The sequence below is a fragment of the Scyliorhinus torazame genome, chromosome 30, assembly GCF_047496885.1.
Source record: "Scyliorhinus torazame isolate Kashiwa2021f chromosome 30, sScyTor2.1, whole genome shotgun sequence".
Taxonomy (NCBI): Eukaryota; Metazoa; Chordata; class Chondrichthyes; order Carcharhiniformes; family Scyliorhinidae; genus Scyliorhinus; species Scyliorhinus torazame.
The window spans coordinates 12,804,403-12,819,920 of record NC_092736.1 but is presented as its reverse complement, the minus strand read 5'-3'; the positions used below and the strand labels follow the sequence as shown (position 1 = coordinate 12,819,920).

Genomic DNA, 15,518 nt, shown 5'->3' with positions numbered 1-15,518 from the left:
TATAGTTGGCAAAGTCATCGACCTGAATCATAGGGCGGGGTTTTACAGTCCTGACACCGCTCGTCGCGTGAGGAACGGGAAAATCTGGAGGGCCGTTGACTTTTAATGGCTCACCAAATTTTCCCATCCCACCCATAATGATGTCCCACCTTTCAATAAGGTCCAGGTCAACCTTCCACCTCAACTTCACTTTCTTGCCTTATCCATGGGCGGAATCTACCGGCCACCCTGCCCCCGAAAAGCAGCGCGCCACGATGCACCGTGGCCGGTAAATGGCGGGAGACCCTGATCCCGGGATCTACCCAGCCCGATCCACCTTGCGAGACCTAACGCGATCTCACGAGACACCGCAATGTGAAGCCTTACCATTGTGGGCGCGATCACCTTTTGGCAAATCTGCATATTAGAGCGAGACAGCTAGTCTCACTTTAATACGCCGTTCCTTGACGCAACCATTGGGATCTATCCCCTTCGCCTTGGAGACCTTGGCCGAGCGCCGTTCAGTGCTGGTCTCCACAAACAGGGACCAGGTGGCATTGCCAGCTGACAGGGGCACTGCCACCATTCCAGGTTGGCAGTGCCAACCTGGTATTTTTCACATGACGCTGATCGAGCTGGGGGTTGGACTTCATGGGTGTGGGGTGCAGGGGGTCCCGGAGACCCCCTTATAGTGAGTGGGGCTTCCCTTGAGAGGTCAGGACGTCATTTAAACATGGCGTCCCGATCTCTCGCTGCACTCAAGAGTTCTGGCAAGCAGAGCTCCTCGGTGCCGAAAACGGGGCTGAGTGCGGCCTTAGGCCCACCTCCCCCCCTGAGGCCCTGTATCTAACCAAATGGGTGTTAGATAATGGGGTCTTTCTTGGCACTGCAATCGCCGGAAACACGTAGCTAAATGCGATCGCTATGTGACTCTGGTCCCATTTGGTTAGATCAGGCCCCATATATCCCTTGATTTAATTAGTGTCCGAAAGTCTATTGATTTCATCCTTGAATATACTCAACAACAGCATCTACAGCTTCCACGGGTTGAGAATGACAAAGATTCATGACCCTCCCGAGACAATGCCTCCGAGTTTTAAACTCTTCAGCCAGCACTTTTTTATTCTCTCTTCGGATCGGAGTATCGTTGGCTAGGCCCGCATCTGTTGTCCATCCCTATCTTCCCTTGAGAAGGTGGTGCCGCGCCATAGTTTTGAATCGCTGCGGTCCGTGAGGTGTAGGTACACCCACAGTGCTGTTCGGGAGGGAGATCCAGGATTATTTCCATGAGATATTTCCACGTCAGGAACGTGTGCGGATTGGAGGGTCACTTGCAGATAAAGGTGTTCCCATGTGCCAGTCGCCCCTGTCCTAGGTGGTAGAGGTATTGAAGGTGCTAGCGCATAAACCATAGTGGGATGCTGCAGTACATCTTGTAGTGGGCACACACTGTTGCCGCTGTGCATCGGTGGTGCGGGTGCCAACAAAGCAGGGCTGTTTTGTCTTGGATGGCGTCAAGCTTGTTCAGTGTCATTGCGGCCTCACTTATCCAGGCAAGTGGAGAGTATTCCATCACACTGCTGGCTCGTACCTTGTGGATGGTGGACAGGCTTTGGGGAGTCAGGATGTGAGTTACTCGCCGCAGAATTTCCAGCCTCTGACCTGCTCTCGTAGCCACAATGTTTAAATGGCTGGATCCAGTTCAGTTCCTGATCAATGGTAACCCCCCAGGATGCTAATGGGCGACACAGTAGCACAGTGGTTAGCGCTGTGGCTTCACAGCACCAGGGACCCGGTTTGGGTCATTATCTGTGCGGAGTCTGCATGTTCTCCCCGTGTCTACACGGGTTTCCTCCGGGTGCTCCGGTTTCCTCCAACAAGTCCTGAAAGACGTGCTGTTAGGTGAATTGGACATTCTGAATTCTACCTCCGTGTAGCTGAACAGGTGCCAGAGTGTGGCAACTAGGGGCTTTTCACAGTAACTTTATTGCAGTGTTAACGTAAGCCTACTTGTGACAATAATAAGAACAAAGAACAAAGAACAATACAGCACAGGAACAAGCCCTTCGGTCCTCCAAGCCTGCGCAGACCATGGTACCTGCCTAAACTAAAACCATCTGCACTTAGAGTTCGTATCCTTCCATTCCCACCCTATTCATATATTTGTCTAGATGCCCCATAAATGCCGCTATTGTACCTGCTCCCATCACCTCCCCAGGCAGCGCGTTCCATACATTTACCACCCTCTGTGTAAAAAAACTTCCCTCGCACATTAGTTCTAAACTTTTCCCCACGCACTTCAAACCTATGTCCTCTCCCAATCCAGGAATGAATCTGGTGAACCTTTGCTGCACTCCCTCGAAGGGAAATATATACTTCCTCAGATATGGAGGTCAAAACGGTACCAGGCGTGGCCTGTTATATTTCAGTTTGTTTGTGTTAATTGCATTCAGCGTACTGGAGCAGGGAGAGCGGAGGTGGTTTGAGGGGGGGGGGGGGGCACAATGCGGAGGGATGGGGAATGAGGGGGGGACATTTGTTGAATGTATTCTGCTGTTGGAGGAACCAGATTGACCCTTCCGGCTTTCCTAAGAGTTTCACTGTTTTTGTTCTTAAACTAGACGGGTACAGGCGGGTGGTCTTACCAGGTGGTCCTGGGGCACCAGGCACATGCGGAGGGCACGGCAACGTTTCTGTACATTTCCTGGCCAGTAGCGTCTTTTCACTGGAGTTATCTAGATTGGCAAACAGTAGCTGGGGAAAGGGAAGTTTCAGCTGTTAAGTTGTGTTGCAAAAAAAAAAATGTTATTATTAATAAGCCCCTGGATTCAACACAAAGATGTTTCATTCAAACTATAGCTGATCCGCTGAGTGAGAGGTTCATTAGATTGTATGAGCAAAGCCACGTGCAGCAATAAGAGAATGTGGGGGGGGGGGGGTGGAAATTGGACATGGGCATGGATGCAGCACAGGTGGCAGCAGAACAAGGCAGCAGCGCGGGTTCAATTCCTGTATCAGCCTCCCCAAACAGGCGCCCGAATGTGGGGACTAGGGACTTTTCACAGTAACGTCTACTTGTGACAATAAGTGATTATTATTATTATTTACTGCCCGCCACACGACATGCGCGTCATGCATTTATAAACCACCTTTCAAGTACTTTGGTGGGCGGCAAGGTGGTGCAGTGGTTAGCACTGCTGCCTCACATGCCTGGGACCCGGGTTCGATTCCAACCTCGGGTTACTGTCTGTGTGGAGCTCGCACCTTCACCCTGTGTCTGCAGTTTCCTCCCACAGTCCAAAGATGAGCAAGCTAGGTGGATTGGCCGTGCTAAATTGCCCCAAAATGTCCAAAGGTTGGATGGGGTTACAGAGATATAGTGGGGGATTGTGCCTCGATAGGGTGGTCTTTCGAAGGCTCGGTGCAAACTCAATGGGCCGAATGGCCTCCTTCTGCACTGTAGGGATTCTATTATTCTGTGAGTCAACTGAGCACTTTTAAAGTGTAATCACTTGTAATGTGGGAAATGCAGCGGCCAATTTGTGCTCAGCAGGATCCAACAAAGAGTAATTTGATAATGAGCAGATTATCTGTTAATTGAGGGATGAATGTTGGCCAGGACACCAGGGAGAACTTACTTGTGTCATCTTTAAAATAGCACTGTGGGATCATATATGCCTACCTGAGAGAACAGGTAGGGCCATGATTTAACATGGGCAGCATGGTAGCAGAATGGTTAGCACAGTTGCTTCACAGCTCCAGGGTCCCAGGTTTGATTCCCGGCTTGGGTCGCTGTCTGTGCGGAGTCTGCACGTTCTCCCTGTGTCTGCATGGCTTTCTTCCGGGTTCTCCGGTTTCCTCCCACAGCCCAAAGGTATGCGGGTTAGGTGGATTGGCCATGCTAAATTGCCCTTAGTATCCACAAAGGTTAAGTGGGGGTTACTGGGCTATGGGGATAGGGTAGATACGTGGGCTTGAGTAGGATGCTCTTTGTAAGGGCCGGTGCAGACTCAATGGGCCAAATAGCCTCCTTCTGCACTGTAAATTCTATGATTCTATGAACATCTCATTCAAAAGACAGTAACTCTGACAGTGCAGTTCTCCCTCAGTACCCCACTATAAACATCAGCACTAATATTTGTGCTCACGTCCCTGGAGTGGGATTCGAACCCACTACCTTCTGACCCAGAGACACGTGTGCTACCCCCTGAGCCAGAACTACAAAAGAAGTTAAGCTTCACACTTCATAGAACATACAGAGCAGAAGGAGGCCATTCAGCCCATTGCGTCTGCACCGACCCACTTTAAGCCCTCCCTTCCACCCTATCCCCGTAACCCAATAACCCCTCCTAACCTTTTTGGACACAAAGGGCAATTTAGCATGGCCAATCCACCCAACCTGCACATCTTTAGACTGTGGGAGGAAACCGGGGCACCCGGAGGAAACCCACACAGACAGGGGGAGAACGTGCAGACTCCGCACAGACAGTGACCCAAGCTGGGAATCGAACCCGGGACCCTGGCGCTGTGAAGCCACAGTGCTAACCACTGTGCTACCATGCTGCCTTCCGTGAAGACTTCGAGTGAAGTCTTCCGAAAACAATGAGGCCTTTGGGAGCTCCGACACCATTAAACGAAGATGCAAGACTCACATCTTGCTTTTTTTTGGGTACTCATTCGCTGGAATTGCTGACTGGATTGGCGCAAATGATGTTGACTGTCTTGTCAGGCAACTGTAAAGACTTTAACTCATAGGCCGGACCAGGTAGGGATTCTCTTCCCTGACGAACATTAATAAGACAAACGCTGGGATTTGTTATGATAATCCAGCCATTTTCTCTCGTGTCAGCCCACATTTATTTATTGAATTTTGTTTCCCAACTTATTATGGTGGGATTTGAACATTTGAGGCTTCAGGTACCATAAATACAATGCTACCTTATCTTATAAAATATCCAACAGTGCAGACTGTCCATTGCACAGTTAAGTAGTGAGGAGTGGTGTTGTGTGAGGGGTAAGTATTGGCCAGGGCGCTGGGGAGACTTTTCATGTTATAGGATGTTTCACATTCATCTGGGATGTCAGACAGGGAACTCGGTTTAATGTCCATCTGAAAGTCAGAGCGGTTATGTGTAAAACGCTCGTTAGGCCACAGCTAGAGTACTGTGGTCGCCACACTGTAGGAAGGATGTGATTACACTGGAGGGGATGCAGAGGGGATTCACCAGGATGTTGCCCTGGGCTGGAGCATTTCGACCACAAAAAGAAGCTGGATAGGCTGGGGTTGTTTTCCTTAGAGCAGAGGAGGCTGAGGGAGGACCTATTCGAGCTGTACAAAATTGAGGGACATCGATAGGATGGATAGGAAGGAAGGAACTTACCTTTTAAGTAGAGGGGGTCAATAACTAGGGAACATGGATTTAAGGTAAGGGGCAGGAGATTTAGCGGGGATTTGAGGAAAAACATTTTCACCCAGAGGGGGGTGGGAACCTGGAACTCGCTGCCTGAAAGGGTGGTAGAGGCGGGAACCCTCACAACATTTAAGAAGCATTTAGACGAGCGATTGAAACGCCCCAGCATACAGGCTACAGACCAAGTGCTGGAAAATGGGATTAGAATAGATAGGTGCGAGAAGGCCAGCGCAGATTCGATGGGCTGAAGGACCTCTTTATGTGCTGTACAGCTCTATGGGCGCGATTTACCGGCTACATCCTGCTGGAATTCGGATGGGACGCGGCTGGCAAATCCCGTGAGACGTCTCTTTCACGATTCCCAACGGTCGTTATGCCCCATGAGATCAAACGAGATGTCGTCATCTGGATCTCTGCCCAAAATGGGCAAGTTTCAGACTTGCTTGGTTAAGTGAGCTTAACTTCTCACTTAACTATGCTGACGTCAGATCTAACTGGCCCCGGGATCTATCGGCCTCACCGAGGAGACCTCAGCCGGGGCGCCATTTAGCACTGGTCTCCCAAGCGACCAGAGGCCCCGGCTGGTTGCCCTCTGGACAGGGTGGCAGCCTGGCACTGCTGATGGAACCTCAGCACCCTGGCAGTGCCACCTGGGCATCCCGACAGTGCCACTTGGGCATCCTGACAGTGCCACCTGGGCATCCTGGCAGTGCCACCTGGGCATCCCGACAGTGCCACCTGGGCACCCTGGCAGTGCCACCTGGACACCCTGGCAGTGCCACCTGGGCACCCTGGCAGTGCCACCTGGCAGTGCCACCTGGGCACCCTGGCAGTGCCACCTGGGCACCCTGGCAGTGCCACCTGGGCATCTTGACAGTGCCACCTGGGCATCTTGACAGTGCCACCTGGGCACCCTGACAGTGCCACCTGGGCATCCTGACAGTACCACCTGGGCGCCCTGGCAGTGCCATCTGGGCATCCTGACAGGGCCATCTGTATGCCTGCCAGGCACTGCAAAGGTGCCCGGATGGCATTGCCAGCCTGGCCCTGGCATTGCCAGGGTGCCAGGCTGGCAGTACCAAGGTGCCCAGGTGACGTTTGGCCTGCACCGGGGATCGAGCCCAGGGGGTGCCCTGCACATATGAGTGGGGTGCGGGGGGCTCGAGGACCCCCAACAAATCAGTTGGGGAGGTCTGGGGGTTGTTATGGGAGGGTTGCGAGATCGGGGTGCCATTTAAAAACGACGCCTCGATCTCTTCCTCCACATGGCGAGCGGAGTGCAGAAAAAGCGACTTGAATGCAGCCTCGGTGGGGCATTTCCCCGCTGAGACCCGGAAAAATAACAGCAGCAGGAACGACCCCGTGAAACCTGCCCAAAACTTTTTTTCTCCCAGTTAGATCGCGCCCTATATAACTCTATGCCAGCATCTGAGACAATGAAGCACTGGGCAGCACTCAGGTCTCTGGGGTGGGACTTGTGCATACGACCTCATGACTCAGAAGCAATTGAGGCAAAGAGAGAAAGAGTAAGGAGCCAACTTCGCTCCGTCTTTTTGCCATCCTGTTCTCGAGAATTGTACACATTAAAAGAAAAGCTTAATGAATCCGCCTTGAAATGTGCGCGTTGGCAACAGCGTGACTGAGAAGGGAGGAGCTGCAGGCAGAACGGCCAAAATAGTTGGCATGTTTTTCTGCACTTGTTTTATGATTGTAAGTTGTTTTCAATTAAGAACATTCAGCGAGGTGTTGAGGGCCAGGACTTTGTCAGAGCGAAAAGAATGGGAACCATCAAAACGCCCGAGACGGATTTAACAGAATGACTTTGTAAACAAAGCGAGAAGAGCAAATGTTTTTCTTGCAGACTTGCAACTTTGAAGTAAATGTGTGCCAAGGAGTGAGTGATGGCTTCTTTGCCTGAAGACAGATCCTTGGCTCATTCTCCACTGAAGCTAACGAGGAGGAATGTCTTCACTCAGAGGGCAGTGAACCTTTGGCATTCTCGGCCCAAGGGGACCCAGGAAGCTCGATCATTGAGCGGGTTCAAGACTGACGTCAACAAATTTTGTATGAAAAACATTGTGGGATATGGGATAATGCATAAAAATGGCGATGAAGTGGAAGATCAGCTTTGAACTCATTGAATAGCGGAGCAGACTCGAAGGGCTGAATGGCCTCCTTGTGCTTCTATTTCTTATTGATCTTATGCTGTTCATCCTGAACTGTTGTGAGAGGTGTGGACGGGGGCCAGTGAATCATGCGCACATGTTTTGGGGTTGTGAAAAATTGGGACGATTCTGGGCAGGAATATTCGCGTTCTTAGCTAGGATAGTGGAGGAGGAGGTGGGCCCGGACCCTTTGGTGGCGATATTTGGGGTTTCAGACAAGCCGGAGCTCATGGAGAGGAGGAAGGCCGACGTCGTGGCCTTCGCCACTCTGACTGCACGGCGGCGAATTTTACTGGAGTGGCGGTTGGCATCGCCACCGGGGGCAGCGACACGGTTGGGTGACCTGTACGACTTCCTGCGGTTGGAGAAGATACAGTATGAGTTAAGGGGCTCTGCAGAGGGGTTTGAGAAAAGGTGGGGGATGTTTGTGACCGTGTTTGAGGAGCTGTTCGTCGCAGGTGGGGAGGGGGAGAGGGGGGGGGGGGTGGGGGGAGGGTGAAAAAGGGGAACAATTTGTACAGACTGGATAGTTGATTGCTGGGAAGTACGTTTCCTGGGGTGTAATAATAATAATAATAATCACTTATTGTCACAAGTAGGCTTCAATGAAGTTACTGTGAAAAGCCCCTAGTCGCCACATTCCGCCGCCTGTTCGGGGAGGCCGGTACGGGAATTGAACCCGCACTGCTGGCATTGTTTTGCATTACAAGCCAGCTGTATAGCCCACTGTGCTAAACCCGCCCCTGGTGCTTATGTGTCATAACCTGTTTTGATACATGTTTGTAATAAAATACATTTTTAAATAAATGAACTGTTGTTCACCCTGAGCTGCTTTTCTTGGCTGTTTTTGGCAGTGATGGTTTGCCAGTGCTGACCATTCTCAGTGGCAGGGCGAGGAGCCAGGCCCCAGGTCTGCCTCAGCCAGAACAGGAATTGAAATCAAGCTAGTGGCGTTTATTCTGAAATACACGTTCACTAGCCCCAAGTACTACACTACAGCGCAGTAATTTATAAATACAGTCTCTGACAGGAGTTAATATCATTTGATATTCATTGCTAAAACCAAGATTAAAAGTCCATTAAATGTTGGTGGGTTCATAACTATTTTATCTGTTTCTTAACAGTTGTCATTCTGGATGAACTTCACCATAATAATGTCCTTTTAACCACGTCACAAATTGATAAATAAAAATAATGTGTAGTAACAAGCAGCTATTCATAATTAGGGTGTGTGACTTTACACCACCACCCGCTAAGCTGATTCCATGACTAATAATAGGTTGCTGACGAATCTAACCATGAAAGCATCTTTATATAGGACAACAAAAGCCACAATGAGCTATTTTTAGAAATAACTTGTGAGTTAGCCTGAGAATCGCGAGCTCGTGAGTTTCACAAATTTGGCCAAATTTTCTGCTGTCCGATTCAAATTCTCGGGAGCAGGAATCTGTAAATTCCTAACCAGGGTTGGGGATTACTGGGTCACTGCAATTGAGCCCGGCACCTTTCAGACCATCAAATGCTCAAAGGTGCACCTACAGGGCGGCACGGTCGCACAGTGGTCAGCACTGTTGCTTCACAGCACCAGGGTCCCGGGTTCGATTCACGGCTTGGGTCACTGTCTGTGCGGAGTCTGCACGTTCTCCCCCGTGTCTGCGTGGGTTTCCTCCGGGTGCTCCGGTTTCCTCCCACAAGTCCCGAAAGACGTGCTTGTTAGGTGGATTGGACATTCTGAATTCTCCCTCAGTGTACCCGAACAGGAGCTGGAATGTGGCGACGAGGGGACTTTCGCAGTAACTTCATTGCAGTGTTAATGTAAGCCTACTTGGGACACTAATAAAGATTATGATTATTATTGTTACATGGATGTTGGGGGAATATAGATCAGTCTTGGGCGTGGTGCTCTGACGGCTGATTGAGTCGAGGTTGTTCACTGTGGATCGAGCGTCGCCACGTGTCAAAGGTGGGTTGCGTAATACTTGGGGTGTCCAGGACTGAAAGGGTTAATGCGTATGACTGCAGGAACAGTATCGCCCATATGATGTTGTAAGAGAGAGTCAGGTGACTCGGAGCCTAGAAGGAGAAATGTCATGGCTGAGGCAGCATAATACCTGCAATCTTGTATGTCTATAAATAGTTCTTACAATAAATCAGTTATTGTTCAGACATCCATGGCTTTGTAACTGTTCCGCAAACCAGTCACGGCCAACATCTAACAGGTAGACCCCAGGACGGTGCTCAGCTTGACTGTTCTTCCTCTGTTCGACTCTGAATTCTGCTGTGGGTCAGAGGGCAGTGCTCTCAGCTTGAAATCAGAAGGTCAAGAGTTCGATACCCACCCCAGAGTGGGTGAGGCGCTGTATTGTCGGGAGGTGTTGCTTTTGTAGGTGACATTAAACTGAGGCACGAGCTGCTCAGGCAGACATCAATGGACCCCATGGCACTATTCTGAAGAAGGGGCTATTTCCCAATGCTCCAACCAATATTTACCCCTCGACCAATGAAGTAACATTTTGAAGTGTAAACAATCACTACTGTGGCAGCCAATCAGTGCACAGGAAGCTCCCACAGCAATGTGCTCACGAGCAGTCAATCTGTTTTGAGTGATGTTTGGTTGAGGGATAAATGTTGGCCGGACCATTAACAATGATCGCGTGTGGGACACAGATTGCTGCCAAGAGCAGCACTTTACCCACTGGCAGAATTTACATAGATCGCGGAGCAAGAATTTGATCACATTACCTTCTGTTTGAGCTGTGCCAAAGTCTGCTTCATCTGCAAAAATTCTTCACAAGTGACAGAACAAGCGGCAGCACTCATCAGGTGGTCAGATTTAATCGCACTGCTGTCTGAAAGAGGGAGGAACAGTGAAAGTCGTCTCCCGTTAGTCGGTCGCAACTCCAGCGTTCAAGATTTGAGGTCTTTTAATTACCCAGCGAGCTGGCAATCTAGCTCCGTAACGTAACCGCTCAGCTGCACGAACCAGGGGAAGAGGAGGGTACAGGCTCCCTGTTCCTCCATCCCATAATTTCTCACATAAGACCATAAGACATAGGAGCAGAATTAGGCCACTCGGCCCATCGAGTCTGCTCCGCCATGCAATCATGGCTGATATTTTCTCATCCCCATTCATGTAGGCCGCCCCCTCACACTGACCCGCCACCCCCCGGCTCGGCTATCTGGGAGGAGTGCCGCCAAAGAGAAGAAAGAGGAGCGTGAGCTATGCTACTCCACTCGGGCACCCCCACCTTGGCACTTCAGAGCCACTGGGAGTTGGTCACCCACCAGATGTCCTGGCATAGCTTGGGGCAAAGGAAGAAGCCTGGCTGGGTGAGACAGGAAGTGCTGGCGAGCAGCAGGAAAGAGGGGGCACAGGCTCGACGTTACAAGCCTTTGACCAAGTCAACCAAAGGTCAAGAATAAATGGGTCCTCGGGTGAGGAGACGAGCTCAGAACTCTTGTAAAAGTTAGAAATGGAAAAGAGAAGCACCTGGGCATTCATTTTGTGCAAGAACTATCAGAAGGAAACTTTCTCTACAGGTTGTAAGGACGCTCTGGAGAGCCTCTTTTCCAATTTAGTTTAGCCTCTGAACCTTCCTGGTTACAGACTTGACCATTTCCCTCTGGTTGCTCAGTCTACTCTAAGATTTAAACATTCCCACAGCCTCCTCCTCCTCCTTGATTTCCTCGTTGCCATGAAGATTTCAACAATCAGAGTTTTTATTCGGCAAGGGCTCCAGAACCAAGGTGTGGCCGATGGAATTATGACACAGATCGGCTCGAAACCGACGAATAGCAGAACAGGCTCGAGGGCTGAATGTCCGTCTCCTGTTCCTAGGTTCCTCTGATTTTTGGGGGATATTTATTCATTCGTGGTATGCGGGCATCGCCGGCCAGGCCAGCATTTATTGCTCATCCCTAATTGCCCTCGACAAGTTGGTGGTGAGCTATCCTTTTTCACCTCCTGCAGTGTACATGATGCAGGTACACCCACTGTGCTGTTAGGGAGAAATTTTGACCCAGCAACAGTGAAGGAACAACGATATGGTTCCAAGTCAGGATGTTGAGTGTTGGCGTTCCAAAGCATCTGCTGCCCTTGCCCTTTGAGGTGTTAGGGGCTGGTTTAGCACAGTGGGCTTAACAGCTGGCTTGTAATATAGAACAAGGCAGCAGCACGGGTTCAGTTCCCGCACCGGCCTCCCCGAACAGGCGCCGGAATGTGGCGACTAGGGGCTTTTCACAGTAGCTTCATTGAAGCCTACTTGTGACAATATGCTATTATTATTATTATTAGAGGTTGTGGGTTTGGATGGTGCTGTCGAATTTTCATAGAATTATCATAGATTATCATAGAATTTACAGTGCAGAAGGAGGCCATTCAGCCCATCGAGTCTGCATCGGCTCTTGGAAAGAGCACCCTACCCAAGGTCAACACCTCCACCCTATCCCCATAACCCAGTAACCCCACCCAACACTAAGGGCAATTTTGGACACTCAGGGCAATTTATCATGGCCAATCCACCTAACCTGTACATCTTTGGACTGTGGGAGGAAACCGGAGCACCCGGAGGAAACCCACGCACACACGGGGAGGATGTGCAGACTCCGCACAGACAGTGACCCAAGCCGGAATTGAACCTGGGACCCTGGAGCTGTGAAGCAATTGTGCTATCCACAATGCTACCGTGCTGCCCCAAGGAGCCTTAGTGAGTTGCTTCAATGCATCCTGTGATTGGTGCACACTGCTGCCACTCTGATATAGAGCTTAGAATTGTAAAGTGCCTTCAAACCACCAAACTTCCCCCAACAAAGAACAGTTAACTGTATTGACATTAGACTATGCTCACTGCAACCATTAAGTTTTATGGTCTCAAAGGGACAGGCGTCCCTCAGACACGGTTTTGTTTGGCTGCAAAATTCCAGATTGATTGTTCATTATGTAATACAATGCTTTCATAGAATGGAATATTTTTTATTGATATTATAGAATCCCTACAGTGCAGAAGGAGGCCATTCGGCCCATTGAGTCTGCACATCTTTGAACTGTGGGAGGAAACCGGAGCACCCGGAGGAAACCAACGCAGACACGGGGAGAAAGTACAAACTCCACACAGACAGCCACCCGAGGTTGGGATCGAACCTGGGTCCCTGGCACTGTGAAACAGCAGTGCTAACCACTGTGCCACGGTGCCGCCCCCAGCATAAAACATCATACTGTTCAAATAAGCATAACCTTGGCTAAGGTATTATAAATCTTGTTGAAAGATCATACGCACCATAGATCGGTCTGTAGGGTTAGAGGAAATGTCACCTTTCTTTGAATGAGTTCTTGAGAGATTGAAGCCATTCAGAAAATTCATTGTGTAGGGCGGGTGAACCTGTTGGATCTTTTTCTGACCCATATCATATGTTTATGTTTCATACACTTTTACATCTTACTTCACAGTCCGTGACCAAAGACTTGTTCCATATTCCAAGTCCGTGTGCCATTGCTGACAACAGAATTAATGGATATAGGTGTTCATTCCATTGAGCCTCTATTAATGTTACATCTTTGGACTGTGGAAGGAAACCAGAGCACCCGGAGGAAACCCACGCAGACACGGGGAGAACGTGCAAACACCGCACAGACAGCCCAAACCCGGGTCCCTGGCACTGTGAGGCACCAGTGCTAACCACTGTGCAACCGTGCCACACTGGTTGGTCTGTATCTGAACTCCATCTACCACCTTGGTTGCATAAACCCCGGTAACCTTACCAAACAAAGCTCCATTTAACAAATCAAATCCAACTCAATCTAGAAGTTTGCGGATGATACGACTGTGGTGGGCCGTATCTCAAACAACGATGAATCAGACTACAGGAGGGAAATAAATCACTTGTGTTATGGGCCAGGGTTTAGAGAACCCCAAAGTGTATCATGGAGTTCACCTGACCTACAACGTTTACTAGATTATGGTATGGGGAGCACACGGCCCACTCTACAGGTGTGGTACAGCAGAAATGGAAAAGTATTTTTTGAAGCAAAACAACGTTTATTCTATGAACTCAAGTTAACCTTTTTAAAACATACAGTGAACATCTTAGCAACCATCAATTCAAATACAACCCCCAAAGAATACAACACTAAGTAATCCTTAATAAATTACCAAACAACATCCAGAAGACAAAAGAAACACCTTTTAACAGAAGCACATCAGGTTTAAATTCACTACTGAGAACATTTATAATTCTGAATTCACCATATGATCAAGAGATAGTCTTTTCATGGCAGAGAGAACAACAGTACACCTGCTTTGTCTGGCTTCAGCTCCGACACTGAAACGAAACCAAAAAAACACAGACACACTCAAGCTTTTCTCAAAGTGAAACTAAAAAGCAGAGCCAGAGCTCAGCTCCACCCACATTCTGACATCACTGCAGTAACATGAGCAGCCAAACATTTCTTAAAGCGACGTTCTCATAACACTTGGTTGCATGGTGTACCAAAAACAATCGCTCTCTAAATGTTGGAAAGACCAAGGAACTGATCATCGACTTCAGGAAGTGTAGCACGACACACACTCCCATCTGCATCAATGGCTCCGAAGTGGAGTTGGTCGATAGCTTTATGGTGATGGGGGTCACCATCACCAACAGTCTGTCCTGGTCCACTCACGTTGATGCAACAGTCAAGAAAGCCCAACAACGTCTCTACTTCCTGCGGAAGCTAAAGAAATTTGGCATGGCTGCATCGACTCTCACAAACCTCTACAGATGTAAGATAGAGAGCATCTTATCCGGCTGCGTCACAGCTTGGTATGGCAACTGCTCGGGCCAAGATCGCAAGAAACTGCAGAGTGTGGTGAACTCAGCCCAAGGCATCACACAAGTTTGCCACCCTCATATTGATTCTGTATATACCTCCCGCTGCCTCAGGAAGGCAGACAGCATTATCAGAGACCCCTCCCACCCAGGCATTGCCTTCTTCCAGACCCTCCCATCAGGCAGAAGGTACAGAAGTCTGAAGACCCGCACATCCAGACATAGGAACAGCTTCTTCCCCACAGCTACAAGACTCCTCAACGACTCCCCCTCGGACTGATCTGTTCCCTGTAAGAACACTATTCACGACGCCCTATTCTGCTCTTGCTCATGTATTTGCTTTGTTTAGCCCCTTGTTCTGCACTATAACCAATCATTATTTGTCACTGTACCATTTGTCAATGTTCTCTGTTGATTATTCTTTTTTGCCTACTATGTATGTACTGTGTGCTCCCTCGGCTGCAGAAAAATACTTTTCACTGTACTTCGGTACTTGTGGCAATAAATAAAATAAAATAAAATACCCGGCAAACTCATTTTCAATTGATGGCCAGCCTCAATGGCTTTGGGAGGGAGGTAGTTCCAGATTACCACTCCTCTTTTGCATAAGGAAGTCTTCTTGGCATCACCAAGATTGGCCAGACTCCAATTGTAAGGTTATCACCAATGTTCCCTTTTGTTTTTCACACAATGGCAATTTCTTTAAATTCCTTTCTGAGGCCGCACACGCAGGTTAATTTCAATTGGCCAATTTACGTGTGGCCTGCACAGTGACATTTGGTTGGCCGAATGACCACGTGCCTTAGGTGGAACATTAGATCAACTAACCTTAGATCATCCTCACTAGAGATAATATTTTCTCTGAATATACCTGACCAACTTGCTTACTGATCTTAAACCCCAATTAGATTACTCTTTAACCTTCAATACCCAGGGGGATACAAGCTTCATCGATGCAACCTTAACCCTTTTGATCCTGTATCATTCTGGTGAATCTTCACTGCGCCCATTCCAGAGCTGGGGCTCATTATTTTCTACAATCTGAGGGCGGCACGGTGGCGCAGTGGGTAGCGCCGCTACCTCACGGTGCCAAGGACCCGGGTTCAATCACGGTGCCAAGGACCCGGGTTCGATCCCGGCCCCGGGTCACTGCCCGTGT

At 49.3% G+C, this 15,518-nt stretch overlaps 1 protein-coding gene across 1 annotated transcript in view; it reads right to left on the bottom strand.

Annotated features, from left to right (window-relative positions):
• Window positions 1–15,518, bottom strand: part of LOC140404265 (collagen and calcium-binding EGF domain-containing protein 1-like) — a 224,022-nt gene that overhangs the window by 20,797 nt on the left and 187,707 nt on the right. Inside the window, exons 10-11 of the mRNA XM_072492598.1 lie at window positions 10,298–10,404; window positions 2,625–2,733 (exon numbers count right to left, since the gene is read on the bottom strand). Coding sequence (XP_072348699.1) covers window positions 2,625–2,733; window positions 10,298–10,404 — 216 coding nt within the window. The remainder of the gene's footprint in view (window positions 1–2,624; window positions 2,734–10,297; window positions 10,405–15,518) is intronic.